This window comes from Ascaphus truei, chromosome 13 (assembly GCF_040206685.1).
Source record: "Ascaphus truei isolate aAscTru1 chromosome 13, aAscTru1.hap1, whole genome shotgun sequence".
In the NCBI taxonomy this organism is placed as follows: Eukaryota; Metazoa; Chordata; class Amphibia; order Anura; family Ascaphidae; genus Ascaphus; species Ascaphus truei.
Window position 1 is genome coordinate 29,952,713 of NC_134495.1, and position 17,979 is coordinate 29,970,691.

Consider the following 17,979-nt stretch of genomic DNA (forward strand, 5'->3'; position numbering starts at 1 on the left):
GTTACAACTAAGAAGTGCTCCCATTTTAGAAATGCTAAGAGAACAGCTTTAGAATGGTATATGGAAAGCCAATGGACCAATGGAATACATTTATTTTTACCATCTGCTTCCACAGCCTGCAGTGAAGACGTTTACTAAAACAGAACATTTCTAGCCCCATTAATTAAGAAAGCAAGTTATCTTAATATTATACACAGTATTTGACAACAGCACATCTGCCTTCAACACTATCCCTTATGGCCACTAGGCAACTTCCTACTGGTCGGTCTATGAGTCATGGCCAATCGCCCTTACTGTTAAGCAGCTATTTATATTAATCCCAGCACTCCCGCAGTTGGGGGGATTCATCCTGAAGAAGGGTATCCCCCCATGTGAGACCTTGCAGCGCTGGACTGAGAGACAACTGGCATTAAATAATAATTTAGAAAAAAATAAATAATGTGTAAAAATCAAGCAATGCAGAATGCTGCTAAATTCTACGTTTAAAGGGACTTAGGCCTCGGTCCCGCTGCGCTCGTTGGCGCGGGCGGCAATGTCGCGAGTTCCCCACCAGCAGGGGAATCCTCGCGAGCCGGTCCCGGTCCCCACTGGCGGCACAGCTGACTACACGCTGTCGCACGTCAGCCGCTGGAGACACCAGAGAATGGTGTTTTCTAGCTTTGACGCGTGACGTGTGTGGCTGTGAGCCAATGGGGAGGGGAGGCTGCGGGAGGAGGAGAGGCTTCGGGGAGCGGGGAGGAGTGTGGAGTGAAAGCAGGTGAGTGCCTTTCTCTGTGTGTGTGTCTGTGTGTGTGCGTGCCTGTCTGTGTGTGTATGTGTGTGCCCGAGTGCGTGAGTGCCTGCCTCTGTCTGTGTGTGTGTGTGTGTGTGTGTGTATGAGTGCGTGAGTGCCTGCCTGTGTGTGCGCGCGTGTGTGTGTATGAGTGCGTGAGTGCCTGCCTGTGTGTGTGTGTATGTATGTATGAGTGCCTGCGTGTGTGTGTGTTTAATACTTACCGAAGCTCCAGCTCCAGCCCGAGTCCGTGGAGGGAGGGGGGGGGGAGAGTAGCGGGTCCCTCCGCTCAAGCCACGCCCCCCCTCCCTGTCAAACCGCCCACCACCCGCCCACCTCCCGCTCCGGCTCCCGCTCCCTACAGACCGCATATCGCGGTCTGTGTATCTCAGCGCACCGCCTGTCAGCAGTGCGGGTGCGCTGACTCTGGGAGCCTAAGAGCTTGAAGGAAAGTGCATGCTCTGCATATGAAAAGCAACGCAATATTGTAATGCTGGGTATCCATGGGAAACTGTTATTTATGTACAAATTATTAAGGAAAGATTTGATATTAATATTATTTTGATGCAGCCTCCATGCTTGAGGGTCAAGAAATGTGTGGCACTGGATTGATGGGTTGGATGTACAGATGTCATCTACAACTCAATAAAACTCAACACAAATAGGTGCAAACTGAGAGAGTATTCCGTACTGTATGTAGAACAGTGTTCTGTTATACTTCCTACTTAGAAAGAGTTGCAAGGCACACTGCGTGTCTCAGAACTTCATAATATACATAAGGTACAGATGTTTAGAACACAACAATGTTAGCATGCAAACAAAGCAAGAAAGAGAAGCATGTTTCAAATGGTTTGTTTGGGCATTTAAAGCTTTACACTTCTGCTCCTCCTTACATCTCAGCCCTAATTTCTCGCTATACACCATCCCGACTCTTGTGTTCTGCTCAAGGATGTCTTCTCTCTGCCCCCTTTGTATCTAAAGCCCTATCCCGCCTTAAATCTTGCTCACTGACTGCCCCACACCTCTGGAATGCCCTTCCTCCCATGATCTGTTATTTATATTAATTGTTATTTACATGATTGTCACGTGTATTACTGCTGTGAAGCGCTATGTAAATTTATGGCGCAATATAAACAGACATACATACATTGTTAACATTTGTGAACACAATCTGCTTCCACTTTAAAAGTGGACAGGTTAACCCATACCACAGACTTTAAATGCTGCATGTTGGATGATCCAACACTATTTCATACAGTACATCTACTTAAAAGTAAGGATTCTATCGAAAAACTATGATATTGCTGACAAGTGTAACACTCCATTCACTAACCCATGCCAGCAGTTTGCCATGCACTAATTGGCTTCACGGTTGAGATACAGTGGTTTAATAATGAAGACCCATCTAGGTTACCAAATTCCAAACTGCAATGAATCCAGTGAATAACACAGTGACATCTTTGCAGTTGCAGCATGTCTGTTGAGAAAGCGCATCTAAAATGATACGAAAGGCCAAACCCTACTCACCCGATTAATCAGTTGTTCTCCAGTTTCGGAAGCAGTGATAAGTTTGCAAAGTGCCTGAAGTGCTGAATGAGGCAAACCTAGAATAGTCAAAGAACAAACACATCTCAACTCCAATCACCGAACAATCAAACTAGTATCTACACAACTGTGAATATTTTGCGGGTGACATATCAACTTTGCAGCGAAAGGTTCCCAGAAAGGGCGAATAGAGGTTTGGTTCAATGCATTGCTCTGCTTTCTGCTTGAACTTGCTCCCAATGTAACAAAGAGTCTCCTAATTTTGCTGCAAATTGTCAGCGAGAAAAGTTTACGCCACCTCAGATTTAAATTTTTGACGCAAATGCACGCTAAAAAAAAAAGTGACGCGCGCACACACAGAGTTTGTCGTGTTACTCCTCCATATGCCTCCTGCGTACACTGCACAAACCACAAGCTGACATACACGGTGCAAAACTTGGAGCAAAGGCGTTCATATATATTTATCCAATTAGATTGTAAGTTCTTCAGTGCAGGGACTCCTCTTCCACAATGTTACTTTTATGTCTGATGAACTTATTCCCATGATGTGTTATTTGTAGTTATTTGTTATTTATATGATTGTCACGTGTATTACTACTGTGAAGCGCTATGTATATTAATGGCGCTATATAAATAAAGACATAAGTACATACATACATATATTGAAGTAGAGAGATGACAATTGAAAATCACACACTTTGTGACAATTTTGCTCCAAATTTGCCTTGATATATCACCCGCTTTGCATGCAGTAGAGTTAAGCTTCAGTTATTTATACTTAATATGACTGCTTGTCTAACACCATGATAATAACACTCGGGGGTACATGTTCACTAAAGACTGCTATGCTTATGCACGTTTTATAATCCCATTCAAGAGAATAGGAGGGAGTACTACAGCCTAGCACCCCTTATTGAACATGGGCCCTAATGAGCAAAAAGCATTAGTGTAGGTTTAAAAAAAAAAAAAAAAAAAAAACAAGCAAACACACAGTAGTCAATAATTAAATCAGTCCCATTACACCTATATGGGCTTAACAGCAAAAATGTTTTAAAGCTGCTTCCCCCTGCCCAAAATGTAGCATTTTTAAGGGCTTAGGCTGCGACCATGCTGCCGCTGAGCGCGCTCATGCTTGAAAGCGTTGACGTCACCAACTCTCCAAGCATGAGCGCATGTGCGTAATGTGTATAATGTGTGTGTGAGTGGCTGTGTTCTGTGTGGATTTGCTGCCATGAACGTGCTTCAAAGTAAATTTTCTTTGTCACCCCAAGCACTGTGCTTGGGAGGGCGTACGTGCCTGTGCAAGAGCACGCGTGCTGCGTGAGCATGGCCGTGCAGAGTCACATTCACTGAAGTAAACGTGCCAAGCGCACTCAGCGGCAGCGTGGATGCCGCCTTACACTACAGTATAATAGGCAAAGCGACCGATAGGGCCACTTTCGGTCGAAATTCCCCATTGACTTCAATGAGGAAGGCTGGTCGCAAACAGCCCGATTGGTTGCTTTGGCAAATATAGAAGAAGCCCCTTTGTGTTCTTGAGTTTTACCAGGAAGAGCCTCTTTATTTAGAAGACATAAACCTTCCATTTCCAGGTGTTTCAACAAATAAACACAGCCACACACTAACACACCGCCTCAGTTTGTGTTATTCGGGGTAATAGCAGACACCAATTCTTATGTGTAAAAAGTGGCTAAATGTAGAAGGTTCATATTTCCTAAACCACGGGGTTTCCCTCTGCCAAACCCTGGTGCTCCCTGTAATACCGGAAATACCTTGCAGTTACGGTGTGTTGAAAATGAAATACAAGGTTTCTGAAAGGGGATGATTTAAACATATCAAATTTGTGCAAAATAAAAACCAGCCCGAGGGGATATGTACAGTATGGTGATGCTAACTGAAGCACTACTTCTAAACTGGTGCAAATTGCATCGTTTTCCCAGTGTGACTCTGCGTCAAGATGCTCTGCTACACTTTGTGCCTCAATTTGCTCTACTTGCGCCATGAGTATTTCGGGGAATGGTTATAGGACGAGTTGGGGGAAGAGAGAGTTAACACATTATAAGGAGATATCTCAAAAGTTGTGCATTTGTCCTCTCTCTCGGCGTCAAATAAATCCACCAGGCTTAGGTGGAGATAGCTCCTGCTCCTCAAAGATCTTATCCAAATGCAAGAAGTAAGATTAATTAGCAAGGTTCATACATGCTGCTACTCACAACTTGACACAGATGTTGATATATATATATATTCCCTAATGTTTAAGTGACGCCAACCAATATTTGCTGAATACATTATACAACTGAAATCTTTCATAGAGCTTCCTAATGATAGTTCCATGCATAGTGGGATAAGGAGCTCGAAAGTATCATATGGAATAAATATGGGCCTCTATGTGTCTTTTGAAGCATATATTAAAACACAATTATTTATATAACTAGTTTTAGGCACAGAGGGGGCTGTATTTACTAAGTTATGCCATTAGACACCTTCTGGTTTTGATGGACACCTTACCGTCCATTCAAGTTAATGAGCTATACGGTGTCTTTTGGTGCTAGGAGGTGTCTTGTATAGCATTGTTCAGCTTTAAGAATATGGCCCTGTATGTATAGTGCTAACTACAGTATATTGCAGGTCTACATAAGAATTATTATTATATTTCTTATATTAAAAGGAAGAAAATAGATACTCTTGTGTACATAGAAGACTCAGTGTTTTTATCCTTTTTGGCTACTATGCCCTAATAAATTCATGTTGTACCTATTTTTGCCTCCAGCCTACTTTACCATTAGCAGTGCTCACTCCTCCTCCTTCTACAATGCCTACATTGATATGAGCATCGCAAGCACAAAACCCCCTGGAGAAACACTAGTCAATTATATTTCACAAGGGGCAACATAAATGAATTCCTTCCAGGATCTAGACAATTGCAAATAGATTTCTTCCTGGATCAATAACACCTCACATTCACCTTCTTTTTGCAGTTCATAGTGCAATTTGTGTATTGAGGCATTAAAAAAAAATATTGCACTTTTGGAGAAAGAACTCTAAGCTAGGTGCATGCAAAAGCACTAGGTGTTACACCCAGCATTTAAGGCAAAACTAGATTTTTCATTATGACTTAAGATATCGGCCAACATTTAACAGGGGGAAGGAATGGCTCGGTGAGTAGAGACAATGACTCTGTAAACAATTACACAGAGTTTGAATCAGAGGGACCTTGTTCAAATCCAGGTGTCAACCTTGTGACCTTGGGCAAGTCACTTTATCTCCCTGTGTCTTAGGCACCAAATACATAGATTGTAAGCTCCTCTGGGCAGGCGTTGTGCCTGTAACTATCCTATGCACAATGCTGCTTACCATGCACTATACTGTAATTATGAAGTGCTTTGAGTCCCATTGGGAGAGAGGTGCCATATGAAATATAGTTATTATGATTATTAACTACTGGTGCTATTTTAGCAGGCCCCTTTCTGGTGTGGTGTGGGTTTAAATATGGTCATATGACTGCTAGCAATGTTGGTCATGTATATAAACTCTAAATTCTGAGCAAAATGAACAACCAGTGTGCAATGCAAACATTTTTGATCCATGACTAAAGATGTAGTGCAAATTTAAATTGGTTCTCAGTGTTGGGTAAATACCTCTCCCTACCTGTCCTCTTACTGTCTGCTGCGCTTGTTGCCCTTCTGACAAGCTGCACCAAGCCCCTTTGAATGTCTAGCTCCCCGTTTCCCTATTTTCAAATCACCCCCAGAAGGCAATAGTAAGGCCACATCAAGTGTCATCCTATCAAATCATCCATCCATCAAGTTTCATACAGTAGGTTGAACTTGATGGACATATGCCTTTTTTCAACCTCATCTACTAAGTAACTATGTGAGTCATACATCTTGTTGTTGTTCTTGCTCAGATAGCTCTGGACTTCCCCATCTATGCAAAGTTACCTAAGAGAGACTGTATGGTGGTACTGCACTGTTGTAGACGTTCGCCAGGATCAGAGGTAGGGAAAAAGACTGCTGCGGGAAGACCACTTGCTGGTGGGTCAAGGCGAAATCCTACGGCTGTCAGCAATGCCTGCCAGCCTTGAGTTCCTCCCACTTTATTTTCCACACTCTGTTGGGATGTGTACATAGAATTCCGCTGTCCATTCTGAATCCGCTGCAAAGACTTTTCAACCTGTAGACAGAAAAACATCCAAAAAGTAAGGACTTGGTACATTGATCGTATAATACAAACGCACTTGGAGTAAACAGGTTTAAACAACCAGAAACAAGTACTGTAAATACCTGCATGCCACCTGCTCCTGGGTAGGTGATGAGAAAACATGAATACAAATATCTGTAACGGTCATGCAACATAATATTTATTTACTTATAAAATATTTGACCAGGAATAATTGAATTGAGCGTTACTTCTTGTTTTCAAGTATGTAAATATAAAGTCTTAGTCGTCCTTGAAATGAAAACTCACCCAAACTGGTAACATTCCAGTAATTGGTAATAAAAAGGTCTGCACAAAAAAAACAAGTGATTTTACCTATGAAAAATACTTGGACGATCATATTAAAATAAAACGAGTGAATTTGAAAAAGCTGTTATTTACGTGCAAAGGAGCGAGAACATTTCTATCATGACCTGTAATAAAAATATCCTTTAATGCAACAACATCATTTTTCTATTGTCTAAAAAACAAAGTATTATTATCTGGTAAGGACTTTGGAGTTTAGTTTTATCCATAAAACAAGCAGTCGTGTTTTAGGAGAAGCAATGACACTCTTACCAGATGTAATAAAACCCGTAATGCATCTCTTGCTCGTTCAGGGTTCTGGAGAATTTCTGACAAGGCTTGTCCGATCAGCGATGAGGGGCTGTTTAGTTTCACATCACTTCCAATGAGCATGAATCCTATATGAGGTTAATAAGTTGACAATTACAATTGTGAAAGATGCAAACACATTGTGTTCAGATTTTGGAAAAAACAAAATGCATCAATCACCCAGATATACAGTAGATCCTTAAACATGTCACTGCCATCAATACACTTGTTTCAACTAAAGATTTCCCCTTCACACAATGGCACAGATTCACTAAATATTGCTAAATCAGTTAACCACATCAGAAACTGACATAATATTCATTTAAATAACAGTTTATTCAGTAAGTTAATTGTATGCAGAAATAACTCTGCAATTCAAATCATTAGCATTAAAGAAGCATTCTCTCCCCAAATTTATTTTTAAAAGCTGTTTCCACTCCATCCTTTCCAATGGGCACTTAAGTCATACACCTCCCCTGAATAGGAGTGGGACCTCCCGGGGGTGAAGTCCACAGTATTATTGTCTGCCACAAGTTTTTGTCAATGTACAGTGTGTGTCAGTGTCAAGTGATTTTGTCAGCTGTCAATAAAGCACCTTTTTTAAATAAAAGTTCCTGGCGCCCATTATTTTCCTATCCTATCATTCACGTCCAGCTTGCACTACCCAACACCCTGCATCGCCTGAACGACTGTACACTGCCATTGTACATAAGTAATCTGGTGACCTCCTTTACATCTGGGTAAGGAGGGTTATAGCTATATAGAATTTTGTTATGTATTATCTTTGGTGCTTCTAGCGGGTTTCCATTTAATGATAATTGTATATCTTTATATCTCTTTATATATTTAGACATTTCTTTTTAATATCACATTTGTCATATACACTTTCATACACAAGTTATCAGAATTTTTTAAAAATATTATTTGGGCAATTGCACAATATTTAGTGATATCACAATCACTACCTTGTTTCATATGGTGACCATTATCTGGAAGCACCAAAGTGTATGAATCCTATGAAAGGTTAATAATTAAGGGTATAAAAGGGATACATTAATAGAAGCCTCCATCACCTCTGAGGAGGCCACAGCAAAACACGTAGGGTGTTGCTGTCGTCACTTCACGGAGGACTGAGGCGAGATTCCCAAAGTTGTAACATGGAAGCATTAGAGACACACGTACCAGTGCCGGGCGGGGAGAGTCAATACAAATCCATCCAATCTAACAAATATGCTCATATTTATATTTTAGATTATGAGTGCCATGTATAAGTTTTAAACATATTTTGGAAATTACAAGCTGTATTACACTATCCTATCTTTTCCCTGGGAGAATCCAATACACCACTAAATATCCCTTAATGCAAGACACCCCAACATGCTTGTGAGCGTATTCACGTTTCAATTTAGTGAAACACACATGTTTAAGCCAAACCACCCTATTTATTTATTTATTTTGACTTTTTTGTGTAATAGGTATTTTTGGGAATTGTTACAGAACACAGGATCCTACTGTACATATCAGAGCGAAAATGGCTCTTTCCACGCTGACATGCACATCTCGCAGCTACGAGAATATCCCCCATAGCCTTTTCAGCAGGTTCACATATTTTTGACGCTCAGAAAAAAATACTGTGTTTGCAAAAAACTGCACGCTTGTAAGGACGATTATTGGGCACCGGAGACAAATTCACTGTCCAGGTCCTGAATAATTAAAGACGGTTAGAATTAAACAATAAATTATCTCAAATTCACTAAACCCTTTTAAATCTCTTTAGTAAGTCCAGTAATTCTAGTGGCCTACCTTCATACATAATGCATGCCAACAGTACCCGTGACATTTCACTTGCAGGATATACTTTTTATTGCCATTGTAAATTGGAATTAATTACACTGTCTCCAAAAACGTAAAATTATTTACAAGGAAGGCTGTAGCAAAAAAAGTGTGATGGTTTCTACCTCGTGCGTAATATTTAATTAAATCGACAACTTAATATATAGTTTACATTACAATATTGATTGCAGTCTTCTCAGTTCCATTCCATTTTGGTTTAAAGAAACACTTGCATAACAGATAATGTGGTCGATGGGCAATAAAGGAGAATTTAACAGCTGCAAGGAATAACAACCCAGATTTTAATATGCTGAATGCCTCTGGGGCACTATACACAGCCACTGTTTTTGTAACACTGTGTACAAAGACTCCCTATTTTTACACTTGCTTGGCTACATATACTTTAGGACATATATAAAGGTCTCTCGGATGGGCAAAATATTACATTGACAGCAATGTCTAAATTCTATACACTGTAGTATTTTGTACCTGCTGACCCCATAGTAAATGCTCTAATGAAATTCTAATACTTGTTAATAATAATAATAATAATAATAGCATGTTCTTGTATAGCGCTGCTAGTTTTATGAAGCGCTTTACAGAGGCATTTTGCAGGCACAGGTCCCTGCCCCATGGAGCTTACAATCTATGTTTTTTGGTGCCTGAGGCACAGGGAGATAAAGTGACTTGCCCAAGGTCGCAAGGAGCCAACACCGGGAATTGAACCTGGTTCCCCTGCTTCAAACTCAGTGCCAGTTAGTGTCTTTACTCATTGAGCCGCTCCCTCTCCTTAATGAACATGTGATCTCAGTGCCAGTTAGTGTCTTTACACATTGAGCCGCTCCCTCTCCCTAATGAACATGTGATCAGAAATGTGGTTTAATTTACGTTTGATATGAATGTCAAAGATTGTCAGAAATGTTAGAATTTCCCCCATTATACTGTAGGAATTTCAATAAAATACCCTTTTCAGGCATTTAAGAAGATCTATATGTAATCAAACCAACGGGATTCACTAGAAATTGGAGTTAGGAATCTTATAATAATGCTTTGCTAATTCTGAATATACCGTACATCTTATTTTATCTCTGAGGCGTCTGTAACTCTCCTCCAGTCACTGACATTTCATTTACCCACCTATGTTATTGATGGCTTCATTACCACGTCAAACCCTTCTGCTGCTATTTTTATCTATCATTTATCTCACTAGTTAGTCCTCCATGACCAACGCCCTTCTCCTTAGTTAGAATTCCTTACCTTGCCCAATGCCAACCATAGCTCCATCTACTCATTGCATCTGAAAGTGGCAAGACCACATTAAGGGCTTTATTCACTAGGCTGCAAAGAGATAATCCCTATCCCGGAGAAAAGATCAACACTATTTGAACTCAGATGTTTTCTTCTACAGAAAGTGCAAATACGAGGCCATAAATTTCCTACTCACAATGGAGCAGGAGAAATAAGCAGTGATCCAACCAGTGTCACAGTGGTTTCTGGATGTTGTGACGTATAGTCTTGGATCCCAAAGAGAAGAAAAAAGAGCCATTGTGCAGATCAACTTTAAAACAATATATTAGAACATACACTCACAAATGGAGGCTTACACTTTCCCAGTGATAGGAGGGCGTGCTACTGTATAGCACGCTATGATGGTATGAGGTAAGTCGCGATCTCACCACTGCTGTGCCTCAGCTGACAGCTTCCAGCATCTACAGTAGCACAGCGAAACGTGTAGAGTGGGGCTCATCGCGGGATTCAGAGAGGAGAGAGAACCCACCGGAGGCTGACGGGCGAATCAGTGCAAACCGGAAGTGACGCCAGACGGTGCCGACGGGCACAGAGGGGATCAGAAGAGTGTGAGGCACTGCAGCAGTGAGATAGTGACTTACCTCATACCATCATAGCGTGCTATAGCATGCCCTCCGATCACTGAGAAAGTGTAAGCCTCCATTTGTGAGTGAATGTTCTAATATATTGTTTTAAAGTTGATCTGCACGGTGGCTCTTTTTTCTTGTCTTTGAGATCCAAGACTATACATCACAACATCCAGAAACCACTGTGACACTGGTTGGATCACTGCTTATTTATCCTGCTCCATTGTGAGTAGGAAATGTATAGCCCCTTATTTGCACTTTTTATATATATATATTTTTGCAATATTGCACTATGTGATTTTCTTTATTACATGGCACTCTATCATCGCTCCCCTGGTGTTTGGAGGATATTCGTTTGGAAAGATTTGGGAACAGTCTTTTAAGGGTTGAGTGAGATTTTTTTGCCTCTTTACTATGCACTTTATTCACTTTATATATAGTATTTGGTGTTAATTATATATATTATATTCACATTTTATTTTTACTTCACTGATTACACTTTATTATTTTATTGGCTTGGGAAGTGTTTGAGCACCATCCAGTGTTTTTTTTATATTGTTTTCTTCTACAGGACAGTGAAGATGTCTTCACAGAATATTGTAATGTGGGAAAAGTTTGCCCACCAAAAATCAAAATAAATGTGAGATACCAATACCGGTGCTCTCCAACTCTCTGAGAGACGACCCGCGGCAATCCAAGTACAGGGTACACAAGAAGGTGCCACTCCTTGACAAAGGCTGCTGTGACTGCCGAAACGTTGGGCACTTTATTTGGCTTCAATAAATTATTGCATTTATAAAACCCGTGGAGCCTCTGCTCTTCCTTTCTTGGGTGTCCTATTCACAGAATATTGAACACGTGCCAAAGTTTGTGAGGGGACTTTGGAGTATAGTTACAGTATGGTAACCGATTTCTTGTCTAAAAGAAGACGTTCTTTGGAGGTTTTCTATGATTTTAGCCCAACTATTTTGTTATGAAACCAAAATCTATTTGAAGCTTCCCATTGCATATATACATATGACTCCGGAGAGATACTTTTTGAGATGATAATCAATATCGCACACTTTCAAGGATATTCAGCTCTTAGTTTTTCATGACAACACAACAATAAAAAAAAGTGATCCAAATTTAAGACATACTGTAAATGTAATGTCAAGTAGTGAAGTAAAGTCACAAATGATGTGGTTAACAGCTGTATCTAATAAAAATGATGTACAATATAGACACAACGTTATTATCATACCTGCCCAGTTTGATGGATGCGAGTACTGCTTATTGCTCTGCACTGTTTTCATTGCTTCTGACAGGGATGCGCTTGCTTTCATTCCATTTAAAAGAGAGGAGTAGAATGCATGAACAAATACTTTTGAAGCTGCAACTGGAACTGGCCACAGAGATACAAGGACACATTGGGCTCCAGCCGCCAAAAAGGCTCGTGTCAAGCCAATTACGCCATCGGCTGTAACTTTGTTATTGGATTCTTGGTAAGATCCAAGGACCACTAACTTAACAGGGAGTCGAAGATCCAAAACATCTGCTGCGGTCAGAAGGAATTCCTGGAGAGGAGGACAGTCTGATATGCTTTCTACATCGCTGGCATCATCCTGCATTTGCAAAGATTCGGGAATAGTGTAGGTATTTCCAAAAGTGTTTTTGCTGGTTCCTGAACTACTCTCGCTGTTTGGCGTTAAAATTAGAGCTGCAAGTTTCCATGAGATGTGAGTGGCAAAGTGGACACATTCTGCTTGAGTCAGTGCGCTCATGACCTTATCTTTTGTTGCTAAGTGGCCAACAAGAGGTTGACATCCAAGTAATTCGGACACCATATAGACTTCTTCTTCTGCTGAGGGCATTGGTCCCCATAGCCATCTATCCATTACTGATGGAGGGAGTTTAGGATTTCCCACAACAGCTGCCATTGAGGTAGAGCTTAAATACGATGGGGCATTCTTCCGTAAATGAGACTACAAAACAAATATAATAAATATACCATAAGTATAGACATCAAGATAAGCAGGTTGGCTTCAAGATAATCTAGGTAATGGAGAGAACCTCGCTCCTATAACCTCAGATGCGTGGTGCTGCGTGCTGCCTGGGAGTGAATAGAGCAAATGGAGAGTTGGTGTAGACTGTTAAGAGGACAGAATACACACATAGAATCCCTAGTGGTGGCGCACTGCAGACCAATAGTTATATTATAATAAGGTCTAGGCACGAGAATGGATGTATAACCCCTTCACTGATGTCCACAACAAATACACCGGTCAACTCAGAGTATAGCTGCAGCTATTTATGTTTGATACTAACGTATAGGAGGTACCTACATTCCCACCCTTCACTCACAGTTTACTTGACATCAGTGAAAGATTTATACATCCATTCTATGTATACATTTACCCAGACCCTATTATCTGGATCAATTTTTGGATGTATGGATAACTAGAAAAGGGAGACCAAAAAGCACACCAGCAAAAACGGAGCAGGAAGGACCCAAAACGAAAAAAAATGATGATTAAATGGCACTTTAATGTGATAAGAGACCCATCCAACGCGTTTCGAACGTCACAGCGTTCTTTTTCAAGAACGCTGTGATGTTCGAAACGCATTGGATGGGTCTCTTGTCACATTACAGTGCCCTTTTAATCATCATTTTTTTCGTTTTGGGTCCTTCCTGCTCCGTTTTTGCTGGTGCGCTTTTTGGTCTCCCTTTTCCTGTTATTGCATAATTGTAGCTGCACAGCTTGCCTACCTACCACCAGGATGTGAGTATTGCTTATTTTCAGGGGAACCTGCCGATGAGACTGAGGGTGAGTGGGCTTGTACCATCTACCACTTGTCTTCAGGAGGATAGTACCCATACTATTGCACATTAAGTACTATATTATTCTCATTAGTACCCTGGTTTAGTGGTTTGGCTTTTTTTATTCATTGCACCTGCATTTGAGCGCTTTAGCCTACTTTCCATGTATGAATAACTAGACATATAACAGAGTTATAATCTCATAGGAACCATACATTTATATCCTATTCCTTCGAATTTGGATTTACAGTATTTTAACTATTGTTACATTAACATTAATAAATTGTATTTTAACTTCCTATACACTGTCGTGCCTAGACCTTATTATAATATAACCATTGGTCTGCAGTGCGCCACCACTAGGGATTCTGTGTGTGTATTCTGTCCTCTGAACAGTCTACACCAACTCTCCATTGGCTTCAAGATAATATCACAAAAGTAATCGCATTCATAGAACACCGATGAATCAGGATCTCCCAAAATGTAGTACAGGCCCTAATATCGCAAATAGGATAGATATTGACACGTCTTCATTCACAATTCCCCCTTATTCTATTTGGACCTGGATATTTCAAAAGAGGAAACAGGAGCATAAAAAAAAGTCTGTTGTTTGGTGTTGATACACTAAGCCAGTGTTTCTCAACCAGGGTGCTGTGGTACCCTGGTGGACTGTGACACTCTGGGCTGCTAAGCAGTTAGGTGAGCAGCTGACATGTTTTAAGTGTGTGGGAATGTGAGAGGGAAGAGGGCTTTATTTGGAGAAGGTGGTGTGATGGCTGTGTGTGGGGCATGGGAAGAAGGTGAGGGGAGGTGTGTGATGGATTTTTGTGGGGAGGGTATGTGGTTTGAGTAAGAGAAGGCGAGTGGTGTGTGTATATGAAGACAGTAGCTGAGTGTGGTGTGTGTGTGTGTGTGTGTGTGTGTGGTGGGGGAGTGAGTGATCTGGACGTGTGTAGTGACGGGAAAGGTGAGTGGGATGAGTGTATGGACTAGGAGAAAAGTGGGGTGAATATGGATTGTGTGATAGAGAAAGGGGGGTTGGGTTGAGAAGAAGGGTGAATCTGAAATATGAGAAGGGGGTGAATGTGGGTTAGTATGAAGTGTGAGAAAGGGTTGAATGTGGCGCGTGAAAGAACGGGGCATGTGTGGTGGGATTATGCTTGTGAGGAGAGTCTGTGTGGTGCGTTTCAACGAAAAGGGGTGAGTGAAGTCTGATGAGCAGGGGTGCCCCGAGATTTTCAACATCACATAGGGGTGCCCCTGCTCAATAAAGGTTGCAAACCACTGGCTTAAGCAAAAGGTTCAACTGGAATCTGATATTATCAACGTGCATTTACCTGTTACAGTTGTTTGTGAGAGCTACTAAGGTTTATATTTCACAAGTGATGTTGGTATGCAAGAATAGTTATCATGTTTTATTATATGTAATGTTACCAACTTCTCTTATCCTAACTGCAGTCCTGTGACTTACACAGGAGGCCTGATACAATGTCTAACATGGGGAAGGTAGAAAAGGAGGGTATAGATTGAAGGGACTGCTCATGATACACTTGGCCATAGTTACTAGGCAGTGTTATTCCATTAGACACTATCTGTTTCCTAGAAGACACCAAATGGCCCATTCACTTAAATGGGTTGTAATGGGTGTCTTCTGGTGCCGGAAGTTGTGTTATAAAATAACACTGCTAAGTACACTATGGCATCCAAAGTCATAGATAGGAATCACAAACGCAGCACTTATCATGCAAAGCGCTACCTCTATTGTTAGCGCTATTATAAGAATATAAAAATATATGTAGTAACACATATAAACTAAGGCACATATTCTGTGTTTTGCCATTTGTTAAAGCCGTTTCAGCTTAGCATTCATTCCCAATCACCTGATCAAAGTTTAAGACTTCGCTAATGAATTTTCAGCATGTAAAATATTGGGCAAAGCTTGTAAACACGTCTACATTCCACGTCTAAAAAACACGTCTACATACCACGTCTAAAAAACATGTCTGCATTCCACGTCTAAAAAACACGTCTATATTCCACGTCTAAAAAACACGTTTATATTCCATGTCTAAAAAACACGTCTGTGTTCCACGTCTAAAAAACACGGCTACATTCCACGTCTAAAAAACACATCTGCATTCCACGTCTAAAAATCCTGTCTACATTCCACGTCTAAAAAACATGTCTGCATTCCACGTCTACAAAACACGTCTAAAAAACCTGTCTACATTCCATGTCTACAAAACACATCTGCATTCCACGTCTAAAAAAAAACACATCTGCATTCCACGTCTATAAAACATGTCTACATTCCATATCTAAAAAACCTGTCTACATTCCATGTCTACAAAACACGTCTACAAAACACGTCTAAAAAACACGTCTACATACCACGTCTAAAAAACACGTCTGCATTCCACGTCTAAAAAACACGTCTGCATTCCACGTCTACATTCCATGTCTAAAAAACACGTCTACATTCCATGTCTAAAAAACACGTCTGTATTCCACGTCTAAAAAACACAGCTACATTCCACATCTAAAAAACACGTCTACATCCCACGTCTAAAAAACCTGTCTACATTCCACGTCTAAAAAACACGTCTGCATTCCACGTCTACATTCCACGTCTAAAAAACACGTCTACATTCCACATCTAAAAAACACGTGTACCTTCCACGTCTAAAAAACACGTCTACATTCCACGTCTATAAAACACGTCTACATTCCATATCTAAAAAACCTGTCTACATTCCATGTCTATAAAACACGTCTACATTCCACGTCTAAAAAAAATGTCTGCATTCCACGTCTAAAAAAAAGGTCTGCATTCCACGTCTACAAAACACGTCTACATTCCACGTCTAAAATACACGTCTACATTTAAAAAAAAATTATCAGGCAAAAATGATAGAAATGGTGTATCCACCTTGATTAATAGACCCCTAATATTTTACATGCCTTGTTAAGCAAAAAAAAAAATACAGTGAAATAGTTCCCAATTTATAATGATGACATTTAATGATACAAAATATGACTAGTGCTTCAAAAAAGTCCTACTTCAGCAGTTTTCAGTGAGTGAATATAAAAATTTGAAATAATCTCATCCCGGCCATGCACTCATTTAACCCAGGCTGTACTTTAAAAGCTGCGCAAAGCAACAAGCATACGCTTTAAGGGACACACGTTACAGTCAACAAGACGCAAATAGAGATGCTCCATAAGTGCTCAACTGCATGTCTTTAACCAGAATCCCTGGCTGCAGCGGAATCGCTACGCTGAGTGATAATGGGGTAAAAAGCAGGTTTGGGGGACCTGCCTGAGACATGAAAGGTGCTCAAAAGTGTTCCTTACCATTACCTTCCTTACCTTGGAATTGATGCTCAGAGACCGGATGGAAGGAACGGCGATAAGACTGAAGCGTTCGTAGAGATACTCATTCGAAGAACTCCCTTTTAGCAAAGCAAATGGGACGAGGTAAAGTTCTCCCTCTAAAACCAGCACCAACTGTCGATGTCTCCCCACGGGACCACTGGAATGCATTAGCCCCTTAAAAACAATAATAATACAAATTAAATATGTACAAAGAAAATCTTGGAGCAGATAGCTACAGGCATACCGCGGTTTAAGGACACTCACTTTAAGTACACATGTGAGTAAGAACATATCGCCCAATAGGCAAATGGCAGCTCACGCATGCGCCTGTCAGCACGTCCTGAACAGCAATACCGGCTCCCTACCTGTACCGAAGCTGTGCGCAAGCGGGGAGGCTATGGAGCCTGTTACATATGCGTTATTTACATCAGTTATGCACGTATATGACAATTGCAGTACAGTTCATGCATCGATAAGTGGAAAAAAGGTAGTGCTTCACTTTAAGTATATTTTCGCTTTACATACATGCTCCGGACCCACTGCGTGCGTTAAAGCGGGGTATGCCTGTACGTACTTGACAAACTTAAATGACTTCAACAACACTTTTCCCTATAATGTTGGATCAGTTTAATTACCTGTTAGGGATGTCAATTAACAGCAATTGTAGATTGCTACTTTACAGTCTTTTCCTTGAGTTCTTGCTAATCAGATGCAAAAAAATGTACATGCTAAGAAATCAGAATATGGTTAGTGTGTGCAAATACAAATAACGGAGTGGTCACGCAAGGAGGGAATGCTTGATAAAATATTTCCCAGAATCCCTAGCTGCAGTGGAAGCATTGTATGCTAAGAGATAATAGTGAAAAGTAGACCTGTCAGAGACGTGTGACTGTGCTCACAAGTGGTATTTTTATTTGCTGTACACTGTACGTGGAGTTTTTTTGTCACTTTTTTTTACTCACCATAAC

The 17,979-nt window shown here is 40.7% G+C and overlaps 1 protein-coding gene across 3 annotated transcripts in view; it reads right to left on the reverse strand.

The window, feature by feature from the left end:
• The window catches only part of TTC28 (tetratricopeptide repeat domain 28), a 548,651-nt gene that overhangs the window by 16,443 nt on the left and 514,229 nt on the right, over window positions 1–17,979 (reverse strand). For all 3 annotated transcript variants that reach the window (XM_075569008.1, XM_075569007.1, XM_075569009.1), the window contains 5 exons: window positions 17,006–17,185; window positions 12,080–12,800; window positions 7,094–7,218; window positions 6,259–6,490; window positions 2,300–2,376 (listed from right to left, as the gene is read on the reverse strand). In XM_075569008.1, coding sequence (XP_075425123.1) covers window positions 2,300–2,376; window positions 6,259–6,490; window positions 7,094–7,218; window positions 12,080–12,800; window positions 17,006–17,185 — 1,335 coding nt within the window. The remainder of the gene's footprint in view (window positions 1–2,299; window positions 2,377–6,258; window positions 6,491–7,093; window positions 7,219–12,079; window positions 12,801–17,005; window positions 17,186–17,979) is intronic.